Here is an 11,650-nt window from a genome sequence, read left to right as displayed (position 1 = left end):
GGGGGGGGGGGGTTTCTAGCGAAGGCATCCTATGTATTGCTTGTGTTCTCTTAGAGCACAAACGCGGGTCTTCTCCCAGAACAGTCTCCCGTACTCTCCGTGGCCAGGTGAAGGAGCAGACAGACCCGCCCCTGGCTCCCCGTCTGAAGCCTGGTTTGGAAAGGGCCATGGAGGGAGGAAAGTGGTACGAAGGTCACAAGGGCGAGGCCACCAGAGACGTCTCTGTCTGGAGATAGCGAATGCGGGCATTATAAGCCTCTCATGATAAAGAGAGCCTGAGGTGGAGGGCCAGGTCCGATAACGGGAGCTGACTGGGGGGCACAGTTCCTTGGGCATGAACTGGGTGAGAGCAGAACCCAGTGCTCCCATGGTGCCTCCCCGAGAGCCAGGGCCCCACGGGGGCACGCCTTGCCCTTCCCTCTGGCAGGGAGCCTACTCCCAGGGGAGGCCGGCAGTTCTGCAGCCCGCCTCATCCCCTTAGATGCCCCACAGTGGGGAGGGCGCGGGCAGAGCTGCCTGGCACTGGGTGAGCCCATCTGCTTGATTCTGAGCTTCACCTGCCCGCAGATAAAACCCACGCTGGCCAAGAGAAGCGCTATCAAGATGGCGGGGACCGTTCCAGCTGCCCCTCCTTCCACATGGACCGGAGCAGAGGGGCACAGAGGACTCCCAGCAGGGCCCAAGGTTGCAGGGGCCAGATTCGTGCCGTGAGCAGACTGAACAGCACAGCCCCACTCTTTCTGGGGTGTCAGACAGGGGGGGGAGGGGTGCTGCCTGGAAACCAGGCTCAAAGGGCCCTGAAGTCGCTGACGTTCTGTGTGGATCTAACATCGAGGTCTAGAGCGGGAAGTGGGTCCCCAAACGGAAATATCATTTGCAGAGACACATGTGTTGAGTCTTAAAGGGGACAAAGGCAAGGACACGTCATCTGGGCGAGGGGCCGCTGGCGAGAGGACATAAGGTGTCCTCTGGGGCAAGGTCTCACAGAACCTGGCCCCTAAGGCAGGATGGAAAATCAAGCCTGGCAGCTGGCTGCAGGTAGGGGAGGGGCCGTGACCGGAACAGGGACACCACTGCAGATGGAAACGCTGACGGGATTGGCTCAGGGCCCCGAATCCCATCAAGGACACACCAGGCGAGTCCCTGAGGGCTAGCTGCACACACACATGAGCATACACACATGCACACGCAGGCACACGCAGTTCCCGGGCTGGCTGGAGAACGGTAGGCATTCGCTGTCAAACACCCTCTGTCTGAGGACAAAGCTAGTGGCAGGGCTGGGTAATGGTGGGGGTCACTCCACGGAGGAGCCAGGTCCACGTGGAGACTCAGAGATGAATTGGGGGCTTCCTCATGAAGCCTGAGCTGCCCACGGATCCAGTGCTCAGAACGTCACCTCTATTACAGTAGAAAGAACACATCCACCTACCCACTCTCTCCTCACCCCCACCCCTACAATCTTATCAGCCCATCTGAACTCTATCCGAATTTCCTCCTCCTGGTGACCTGAGCTCCCATGAGCCGCTATCACAGTCTTCTAACCTTCTGCCAGGACCTCCTCCCACTTTTCACCATCCCAAGGGGCTGGCAGCTTTTACTCCCTGTCCCTAAGCCAATGACAGACACTGGCACACTCCCTCACGCTCCGGGCGGGTCCTGCTCCCCCTTGGCCTGAGCTGGACAGCGCCGGGCTCCTGACACACGAGGTGGGTAACTTCTAGCTGGGTGAGATCGCAGCTAGTTTGGGTCGGGCCTCCTTTGAAACTGCCCCTTAAGACCACGATGGTAATTTTTGAACAAGGGGGATATGCCTCATCCCACCTACAGTCAACATTAAAAAGAAACTGCTGGAATATGCTAGGTGCGATGGGATTTTTTATCCCGCGTGCCTGGAAAGCTCAGAGTCTGCTGATGGAATGAGTTCCTGGGAGGAAGGACGGGGAGAGGGAGCCCCTGCGGGACCCAGAGCCCACGATGCTGATCACCGCGAGAAAGGAAACCTATTCAGCTGCCCGACTGCCAGAACTGACTTCCCGCTGAGCCAAGCGTGGCGTGCACAGGCAGGTAGCTCCACTGGGCCTCGGCCATGGGAGTGGGGGCTAGCGAGGAAGTCATTTTTCTGAACCTCAAATGTCCTGGGCGTGACTGGCTGACATTTTTTCCAATGGCCATTTCTCAGAATCTCCGTGGTAAACTCACGCAGACTCAGCCCCGCTTCCTCGTCTGCCCCTGCGTGGAGCAGGGCACCGGACCGACAGTGACCGCTGTGTGCCCCTCACGAGGACCTGGGCCTCCCCACACTGCCGCCACCTTTCCATGAAGACCCCTCTGAGAGTCTCGTTGGGGCTGAGGGCCAGACCAGACCTCCAGACTCCTCAAAAATGTACTTTAACTTGTTTTTAAGCAATAAAAGTAGTATACCTCTTTGGGGGAAAATTGAAAAAAAAAAAAAAAAACAGTTTTGGAGGACACAAATAAGAGTGTCAGCAGCCTTGGTTGGTCGAGCTATGTGGTAGACTCATGGGCATTCATTTTATTGCTATATATTTTGTAGCATGTAAGTGCTGCACTTATTTACACGTTATTTTGGACACAGAAAATATTACAAAATAAGAATTAGGTAGCCACCTCCTCTTGCTTTATTAAAAAAAACCCAACAAAACGAAACCAAAAAAACCCACCTCACTGCACTAGAGCAGATTCTGACTTACAGCGACCTCATAGGGCAAGGCAGAACTGCCCCTGTGGGTTTCTGATATGGTAACTCTTTACAGGAGTAGAAAGCTCCCTCTTTCCTCCCTGGAGGGGCTGGGGGGTGCGAACTGCGGACCTTGTAGTTAGCAACCCAATGCTTAACCGCTGTGACACCAAGGCTTCGCCTCTGATTTATAAGCACTGGAAATTGTGTAACTGCTAGTGCGGTCCTTTAGGCAGCCAGGAAGCTCCCGTCAAAGCAGTGGCCTACCTAGCCTATGCACAGGTTTTATTTTTTCCTACTTTTACTTGCCTTTAATTCTGATCTCTTATCTCTATTTTCTTCCTATCATTGTTTCCCAAGACTGTAATACATCACTTCAGACCTACGTGAGAATGAAGCAGGGCATCCTTTTGTGTTTGACACTAAAGGGACCCACAGCCACCCTACAGAAGGTTCTTGAGAGGGTCAACCTTCCGCCTCCCCCCCATCCCCCCACAGCAGTGGGTGGTTTAAACAGCCAGCCTCGCAGTCAGCAACCGCCACCCAGCCCACAGCTCCACCGGGCTCTTTAAAAATACCGATGAAAGGCTTCTGTGCATGAACCCTCAAGCCACTGGGCTGCCAGTCTGCCCACCGTGGTGGCCTGTGTGCGGCTGGGATCCGGAAGCTGTGCCGCTGGTATTGCGAACGCCAGCAGGGTCACCCAAAGGGAACAGGGCTCAGCAGAGCTTCCAGACGAAGGACAGATGGCAGAGAAGGACTAGGCTGTCCACTGTACAGGAACTGCCCACGGAAACCCGCGTGGCTAGGGTTGAAACACTGTCAGGTACTGAAAGCCTCGCGAATGGAAGCAGACCCTGTCAGAGATCGTGCAGAAGAGGCGCCCCTCGTGGGAATGGCCCTGGAAATATGACTGAGAGAGAGCCGTCTTCTCCCAGCAGTCGGCCTTCATGACGTGCACGGGGGAGAGCCCGCGAGAGAGGCAAGGTTTCTGGGCCTTCACGGGCGGAGGGAGCACAACTCAAAGTGAGAAGAAAACCCTGCAGCCGCCAGTCAATCATCGGAATGCAGACTGTGCACAGCATGCATCCAGGAAACTTGGAAGCTGTAAAGCATGCTTTGCGAAAGATGCTGGAGAACATGCTTTGGTCCTTCAGCAAACTGAAGCAGCTCTGCAAGCACTCACCCGTCTCTGTCAGGAAGTTTGGAAGACATTTGCTTAGCCGACTGACAGGAAGAGATCTATCTATATTTATGTCCCTCTCCAGAAGTGACCCAACAGAACACTCAAACCATGGAACGATCTCACACACAAGTAAAATTTTGCTTCACATCACCCCAATAGAGGTTGCAGTAACACATCACATCACCCCAATAGAGGTTGCAGAAACACATCAGATCACCCTAACAGCGGTTGCAGTAACACACTGACCGGGAACTGCCAGAGGTTCGGGTCAGATTCAGAAGAGGACGTGGAACAAGGAATGTCATTGCTGATGTCAGATGGCTCTTGGCTCAAAGCAGAGAAAACCAGAAAGATGTTTACTTGTGGCTCATTGATGCCATGGTATTCGGCTGTGTCGCCCGTAATACACTTGGATCGCCTTGAGAAGAATGGGAATTCCCGAACACTTCCTTGTGCTCACTTGGAACTTGTACAAGGGGCAGTTGTGTGAACAGAACAAGGCTAATCCTGCGTGGTTTTAAAACAACTGTCAGGACTGTTCAACCGTATGCTGAGCAAGATCAGCAGAGAAGCTGGATGATAGGAAGGAGAGAGCTGCGTCAGGATTGGAGGGAGGCTTATGAGCAACTGGAGAGATGCAGATGATACATCTTGCTGGCTGAAGGTGAGGAGGACTTGAAGCCCTTGATTCAGATCAAGGACTGCAGCCTTCAGGGTGGGTGACAGCTCTGTGTCAAGAAAACGAGAATCCTCACAACTGGACCAGTAGGCCACATCATGATCAATGGAGAAAAGGTTGACGCGGTCAAGGGTTTTGTCCTGCTGGGACCCACAATCAGTGCTCTTGGAAGAAGCAGTCCAGAAACTAAAAGACACACTGACTTGCATCAATCTGCTGCCCAAGAGCTCTTTAAACTGTTGGAAGGCAAGGAAGGTGCGCCTGCCCCAAGCCATGGAGTTTTCAACTGCCTCCATATGTGTGTGAAACTTGGACACTGAAAAAGGAAGACAAAGGAGGAAATGAAACATTTCATTGAAAACCATGGACTTCCAAAGAACGAACAGCCAGAGTGCTTCTTAGAGGCAAGGATGGCAAGACGGTATCATGCACTGTGGACATCCTGTCCGGAGAGACCAGTCCCTGGAGAAGGACATCATGACTGGTATAGTAGCGGGACGGCAAAAGAGGGGAAGACCGTCCACAAAACGACCGACACCGTAGTTGCATGAGCAGCTCAAAGACAAGAACCACTGTGAGGAGGGCACAAAGGGCACAAAGGGCCGCTGTGACAGCACCGACAGCAGCAGCAACCAGGAGCTGTCCTGGAACAGGACAAGAGGACGCTGTAGGGTTTGAAATCAGGGTGTGTCCTTTCGTCACACTTGGTCAATCTGTATGCTAAGCAAATAAGCCAGGAAGCTGAACTATATGAAGACCATGGCGTTAGGACTTGAAAAAGATACATTAACACCCGAGATAAGCCTATGACACAACTCTGCTTGTTTAGAGCCAAGAGGACTTGAAGCACTTACTGATGAGGATTAAAAACAACAACAACAACAACAACAACAACAACAACAACACAGCCTTCAGGATGGATCGCACCTCAACATCCTTTCAACTGGAACAACAGACAACGTAACATCATGATAAAGGGCGAAAAGCTAACCTTGTCAAGGACTTTGTTGTACCTGGATTAATAAACAACATTTACTGAAGCCGATGACGGAATGCACTGATTGGGCCAGTCTCTTTCAGGTGTAAAAGCAAAGATGTCACTTTGAGGACTGACGTGCCATGGTACTTTCAACCACCTCGCCCGTCTACAAAACGAGGACCATGTGATAGGCAGACAGACGAGCTGACCTTTGGAGTGCGGTCTTGGTGGATGAAGCGACTGTGAGACTACGGACTGTCCGAACAACTGTCTTGCAAGATGTTCGGCCAAAATGCAGCTTAGAAGGGAGGCTGAGCAGACTGCCTCTTCTTGCACTGGGGACATGCTGTCGGGAGAGACTGTTCCCCAGAGAACGGCTTCGTGCTGGGTGAAGAAGAGGGTCAGTGACCCTCAGAGATGGCGTCACGCAGTGGCTGCCACGAGGGCCTGAGACATGACAATGACTGTGAGGACGGAGCAGGACGGGACCACGTGTCCTGTCATACCCAGGCTGCTCTGAGTCAGAACCGACTCGGGCCCCCACAAGCAGCTGTCTCATCTGACCCTAATCAAGAGGCAGCATCAAGTCCAAAAGGAGAGAGGATCATTTTTAAAAAGACAGATGACTATTTCTTTAAAAATGAACGTCCAAGACAAAGACAGACTGGGGAACTGTCCAGATTAAGGAGAAGGACATATGGACGTGAGGGCAGTTCCTGGTCCCAGATGCCTGTGGGGGGCAGATTAGCTACGGCTACTGAACTGACGTTAAATTCCCCGAAGCCGATCACAGTACGGAAGGTGCAGCAAAGGGTTCATATTCTGAAGAAACAGACATGGGAATACTTAAGCATAAAAACCAAAGAACAAACCCATTGCTCCCGAGCCCATGCTGACTCACAGGGATCTTGTAGGACAGGGCAGAACTGCCCCTGTGGGTTTCTGTGACAGAGCCTTTTTTTCTTTTTAAAAATTTTGCTAAGGGGGTGTCCCATTACCTACAGATGGGCTTTGGGTCTCCACTCTGCACTCCCCCTCATTTACAATGATATGATGTTTTGTTCTTTGATGCCTGCTACCTGATCCCTTCCACACTTTGTGGTCACACAGGCTGGTGTGTTTTTCCAAAAAGGGTCTGGGGAGGAGACAAGCCCGTCAGCTTGCAGTGTAGCAACAATGAAACATACAACTTTAATTCTTAAATGCTTCCTCCCCACACTATCATGATCCCAATTGTACTTTACAAATCCGGCTAGACCAGAACATGTACACTGGTACAGATAGGAACTGGAAACACAGGGAAGCAAGGACAGATGATCCCTTCAGGACCTGTGGTGAGAGTGGCGATACCGGAGGGTAGAGGGAAGGTGGGGTAGAAAGGGGGAACCAATTATAAGGATCTACATGTGACTTCCTCCCTGGGGGATGGACAACAGAAAAGTGGGTGAAGGGAGACATCGGACAGTGTAAGATATGACAAAATAATAATAATTTCTAAATTATCAAATGTTCATGAGGGAGGGGGGAGTAGGGAGGAGAAAAATGAGGAACTTATACCAAGGGCTTAAGTAGAAAGCAAATGTTTTGAGAATGACGAAGGCAATGAATGTACAAATGTGCTTGACACAATTGATGTATGTATGGATTGTGGTAAGAGCTGTATCCCAAGCAAGGTATGAGTTCAAATCCTAGATAGGCCACCTGATAAACCTTAAAATGTAAATGAAAAACGATGGATCTATTAAATCCCAACTAATAATTTTTAAAATGTAAATAAAAATAGGAAACATTTTCTCTTTCTACCAAATACCTTATTAGAAGTAAACCTAAGATTAAAAAATAAAACTAGTACCTAAAAGAAAAGAGAAAAAAAAAGAGCTGTATCGGCCCCCAATAAAATGTTTTTTTTTTAAAATTGCTCAGGTTCACCTTTATAGAGCTTTTCAAGACCAATTTAATGGGATTTCTTTCTTTCTTTTTTTTTACTTCAATAAATCATTTTACTGGGGGCTCTTACAGCTCTAATGAAAACCCTTACATCAACTGTGTCAAACACATGTGCACATATGCTGCCACCATCATTTCCAAAGCCCCGTCTTCTCCAGCAAGCAGCTGGTGCCTTCAAACTGCTGACCCTGCGGTTAGCAGCCTCATGCATAACCACTGCGCCACCAGGGCTCCGACTTGTGCACAGTATAGCCTCGAATGGTTCAGACAACAAATTGTGTATGTGTGTCTGCTGGCAAGTCTGTGTGTCTGGGGCGGAGATGGGGGGGAAGAGAGAGAGAGAGAGAGGCTCCAACGAAGTAAAATGCTCTCTCTTAATTCTCACTGGGTCCATTTTGACTCATAGCGACCCCATGGGCAGAACAGAACTGCCTCAGTGGGTTTCTGAGGCCGTGAGTCTTTACGGGGGCTTACAGCCTCGTCTTTCTCCCAGGGAGCATCTAATTGTTTCAAACTGCCAACCTTGTGGTTAGTAGGCCCACGCATGACCCATTACACCATCACACTCACTGCCACTGAGTCTACACGGACTCAGAGCGACCCTCTAAGAAGGGGCAGAACTGCCCCCGTGACATTCCAAGATGAGCTCTTTATGGGAGGAGAAAGCCTTTCTCCTGCAGAGCTGCTGGTAGTTTTGAACTGCTGACCTTGCAGTTAACAGTGCAATGCTTAACCATCGTGCCACTGGGCGTCAAATGCTAACAGGAGATCCATCAGGGCAGCGGGCATACCAGCATCCTTTCTCTATTTCCCACGTTCTAAGTCTGCAATTGTTCCAAGGACTTACCCCCACTAGGCCAGATCGTTTCCAACCGGGCAGTCATTCCTAAGAAGCTAAAGCCCCGGCTGGAGCCCCTGCTCACCGTGCCGGGTCTGGTGAAGTCCACACTGTGCGCCAGGCTCTGCCGCATCTGGTTACTGAAGAGACGGACACAGACGCTCTGCAGGTACTCCGGCGTGATCTGCAGAGAGGACACGGGTGTCTGGTGAAAGGGGCAGAGCTCACCGGAGCAACGCTAGCATTCTGAGAGCTGGGGCGCCGCAGCCTTTCCAGAACGGACAGAGATTCGATGCGTGAGCTAGAAGAATCACCACGCTGCCTTGGTGTATCAGAGCTCTGGGGAGTTAAAGCACCCAGCCTGGCGGAAACAGTGGTGACGACCTACAGGTGTGCTTGATGGACCTCCCAGTCTAACATGGACTCATGGGCTGGATGTGCCCTGGACTGACAGAAGAACGGAAGAGCCGGAAGGCTCTTCAGAAGCGAGGGTGGCGGGCTGTCTTGTGTACTTGGACACGCTACCAGGAGGGAACTGTCCTTCGGTAAAGACCGCATGCTGGGGGAAGTCGAGGGTCAGAGAAAAAGAGGGCGACTGCAGAGAGGGCTCGACACTGTGGCTGCGACAAGGAGCTCAAACACAGTCCTGAGTGAGGATGGCCGAGGACCGGCGGTGTCCTGTTCTGTCGGGCACGGCCTTGCTGAGTGGAGACCAGCTGGACGGCACCTCACAGCAATGACCGTAAACAGATTCCAAGGTTTCTTGTCATGGTTCGTCCCTGTTAAAACCTGTGATGATCTTACTGCGGTAGAAAGAGGGCCCGGGCCTAACACCCGAAGATCTGGGCTCAAATCAGGCTTCAAAGTCCCACTTTTGATGGCAAGCTTGTCCCTCTTCATCTCCGGGACCTCTGCTGTCACTCAAGCCCTCCACCCCAGCCCACTGCCAGGCTTACCTGCAGTACGCCCTGTTCCACCTGTCTGTCTACCACACCCACTCAGCAAACATCGGTCCGCCTTGGACCAACCCTGTCATTCCTGTCCCCTCATAAACAAAGTTTCTACCAAATAAAACCACCCCGTGGGTGGGGTGCTGCTGTAGCCAACGGCTCACACCTCAACTCCCAGCAGCTGACGTGCGTCTCCCACTAGATCAACAAAAACCAGCCCCTCCCCCCCATCCTTCTGGAGCCCCGCTCCCACCCTCCAGCTCCAGTCTCCATGCTAGAGGGGTCTGCTAGTTCACAGAGGAAACAGAAGTAAACTGTGGGGTGCCATCTGGCCCCCCAGCAGCATGTACATACAGCCTCAGACAGAGGGCTCGTCTCAACACCCTTCCTTCAAGGCCCCCCCGCTGCTGCCCCATCGCCTCCTCCCACGATGTAATCGGACTTCCGCTTGCATTTCTCCCAGAACTCCCATGGCCAAGGTCGCCTCGATGGCTGCACTCAAAACACTGGGCCCTTTGCAGTGCTAGTCTTCTAGAATTTTCTGTGGCGTTTGGATCAACCCCTTACTCCCCAAACTCCCCTCTGACTTCCGGAGCTGTGGAGGAACCACTTTCTGGAATAAGCAAAGCTGGTTACAGGACTTCTCTGTTTCAAACAGGTGAAGGAGCAAACGGCACAGACAGCTGGCCAAAACCAAAACAGGAATGGCCAGCACGCCGTGAAGCCTGATGCGTGCTGGTCAGCGCCAAAGCGCGGAGACCTCGTGGAGAACGGGGCGAGGCGCTGCCCGTTCTGTGCTCCCCTGGCGAGACCAGACAGCACTTCTGCCGAGGCCCACCCCGCTGGCACCGGCCCGTCTTAGGAAGTAGACCGTCTGTCTGCGTCTGGGTGAACCTGCTGGCTTTGGAAAGAAGACGCAGAGCTCCCAGTACCACAGTCACACCTGAGCCAACACAGGATGCCAAACCACAGACAGGGGTGACCACGTGCACCAGGACAGCCAGGACAGCATGCGTCACTTTCAAACAGGCGAGGATCTCCAGGCTTAATCACATCCGCTGTTGGTGGACTGGGGAGGGGAGACCCTGCGGAAAGTGTAGCACAACTCAGGTGTCCACAGCCACCGAAGGTGCGTGCTCGTCACCTGTGCCCTAGCAGTTTCCCTTGGCGGAGTGAAACCCATCGTCAGAGGCATTGTGTACATAGAACGGTTGTTTCCAGCAGTTCAAGAAACCGACCCACTCCCTGCTCCCCGCCAGAGATCTGAGGAGTTCAGGTCCAGCCTGCCGAGAGTCATGTCCAAGCAGGAAAAGAATGAGGTCCATGTGGCCGTGTTCAGAGAGCTCCATTCACGTGGAGGCCGCTTCAGACTGTCAGAGCCCCAACACGCCTGCTGCATGTATGCGAACCCACGTGTGTGCATGGAAGTGCTCTGCGGGTGAATGTCACCTGACCACGGGCATCATGCTTGGTAAAGCAGAGGGGTCCCAGCAGAGGAAGGCCCTCAGGGAGATGGATGGAGGGGCACCGTGGCTATAGCAATGGGCCCAGGCCTGAGAACCAGTGTGAGGACGGTGTGGGACTGGGCAGTGTTCTGTTCTGCTGTACACAGGCTCACTGTGGGTCGGAACCAACTTCCTGACACCTGACAACAACAACACACTCGGTGTCCACGCTGCACCTCGGGCACATATTTTTCGTGCCAGCTGACAACCCAGGGGGGAGTCCTGCCTCCTCCCTCAGTGCCCGGCCTGCCGTCTGCGGCCGAGAGTCCTAGCTGCCCAGGGTGACAGTCAGGTGGCTTTGAATGGGAGGGAGGGGGGGTTGGGAGGGAGACACCCACTTTCTTTCCCTGCTTCCCACAGCGGGTGCCGTTCCTGGCGGCAGGCATGTCCTGCCGCTTTCTTCTTTGTCCCCACCAGGGGTCCGAGGCGACACTGGAGACATGGTTCTTTTGTCTCTGGCACTCTGTGCTTGTGTGAAAAGTTAATACACGTTACATCTAACGCAAAAAAAAAAAATTTAACTTTAAAGAGCCACCGTGTCCTGGCAGAGCCCCGGTAGCACAGTGGTCACTTCCTGAGCTACTGACCGCAAGGAAGAGGCCGCCTGCTCCCGTGAAGGCTGGGAGTCTCGGAACCCCCAGGGTCACGACCAGTCAGCCCCACTCGATGGCAGATTCGAGGTAAAGCCCTGTGTTCAGACACACATTACTAACTACAGGGCGGAGCACACATCTCCAGGGGCCCTATCTCCCCTGCTGCCATCACAGAGTGTAAGGGAGCCAATCAAAATTCTATCCAACTAACGGGGCTCCCAAAAGGTCTCACGGGGGTTTCCAAGACTAACTCTTTATGGGAGTAACAAGCCCCG

The 11,650-nt window shown here is 52.8% G+C and overlaps 1 protein-coding gene across 1 annotated transcript in view; it reads right to left on the bottom strand.

Annotated features, from left to right (window-relative positions):
• Positions 1-9,227, bottom strand: part of ARMC9 (armadillo repeat containing 9) — a 46,094-nt gene extending 36,867 nt beyond the window's left edge. Inside the window, exons 1-2 of the mRNA XM_045294295.1 lie at positions 9,132-9,227; positions 8,413-8,511 (exon numbers count right to left, since the gene is read on the bottom strand). Coding sequence (XP_045150230.1) covers positions 8,413-8,511; positions 9,132-9,227 — 195 coding nt within the window. The remainder of the gene's footprint in view (positions 1-8,412; positions 8,512-9,131) is intronic.
• Between the last annotated feature and the right edge of the window lie 2,423 nt (positions 9,228-11,650).

The sequence above is a fragment of the Echinops telfairi genome, unplaced genomic scaffold, assembly GCF_000313985.2.
Source record: "Echinops telfairi isolate 266 unplaced genomic scaffold, ASM31398v2 ScPeMD7_3;HRSCAF=10, whole genome shotgun sequence".
Lineage (NCBI taxonomy): Eukaryota > Metazoa > Chordata > Mammalia > Afrosoricida > Tenrecidae > Echinops > Echinops telfairi.
This window is presented reverse-complemented; position numbering and strand designations above follow the sequence as displayed.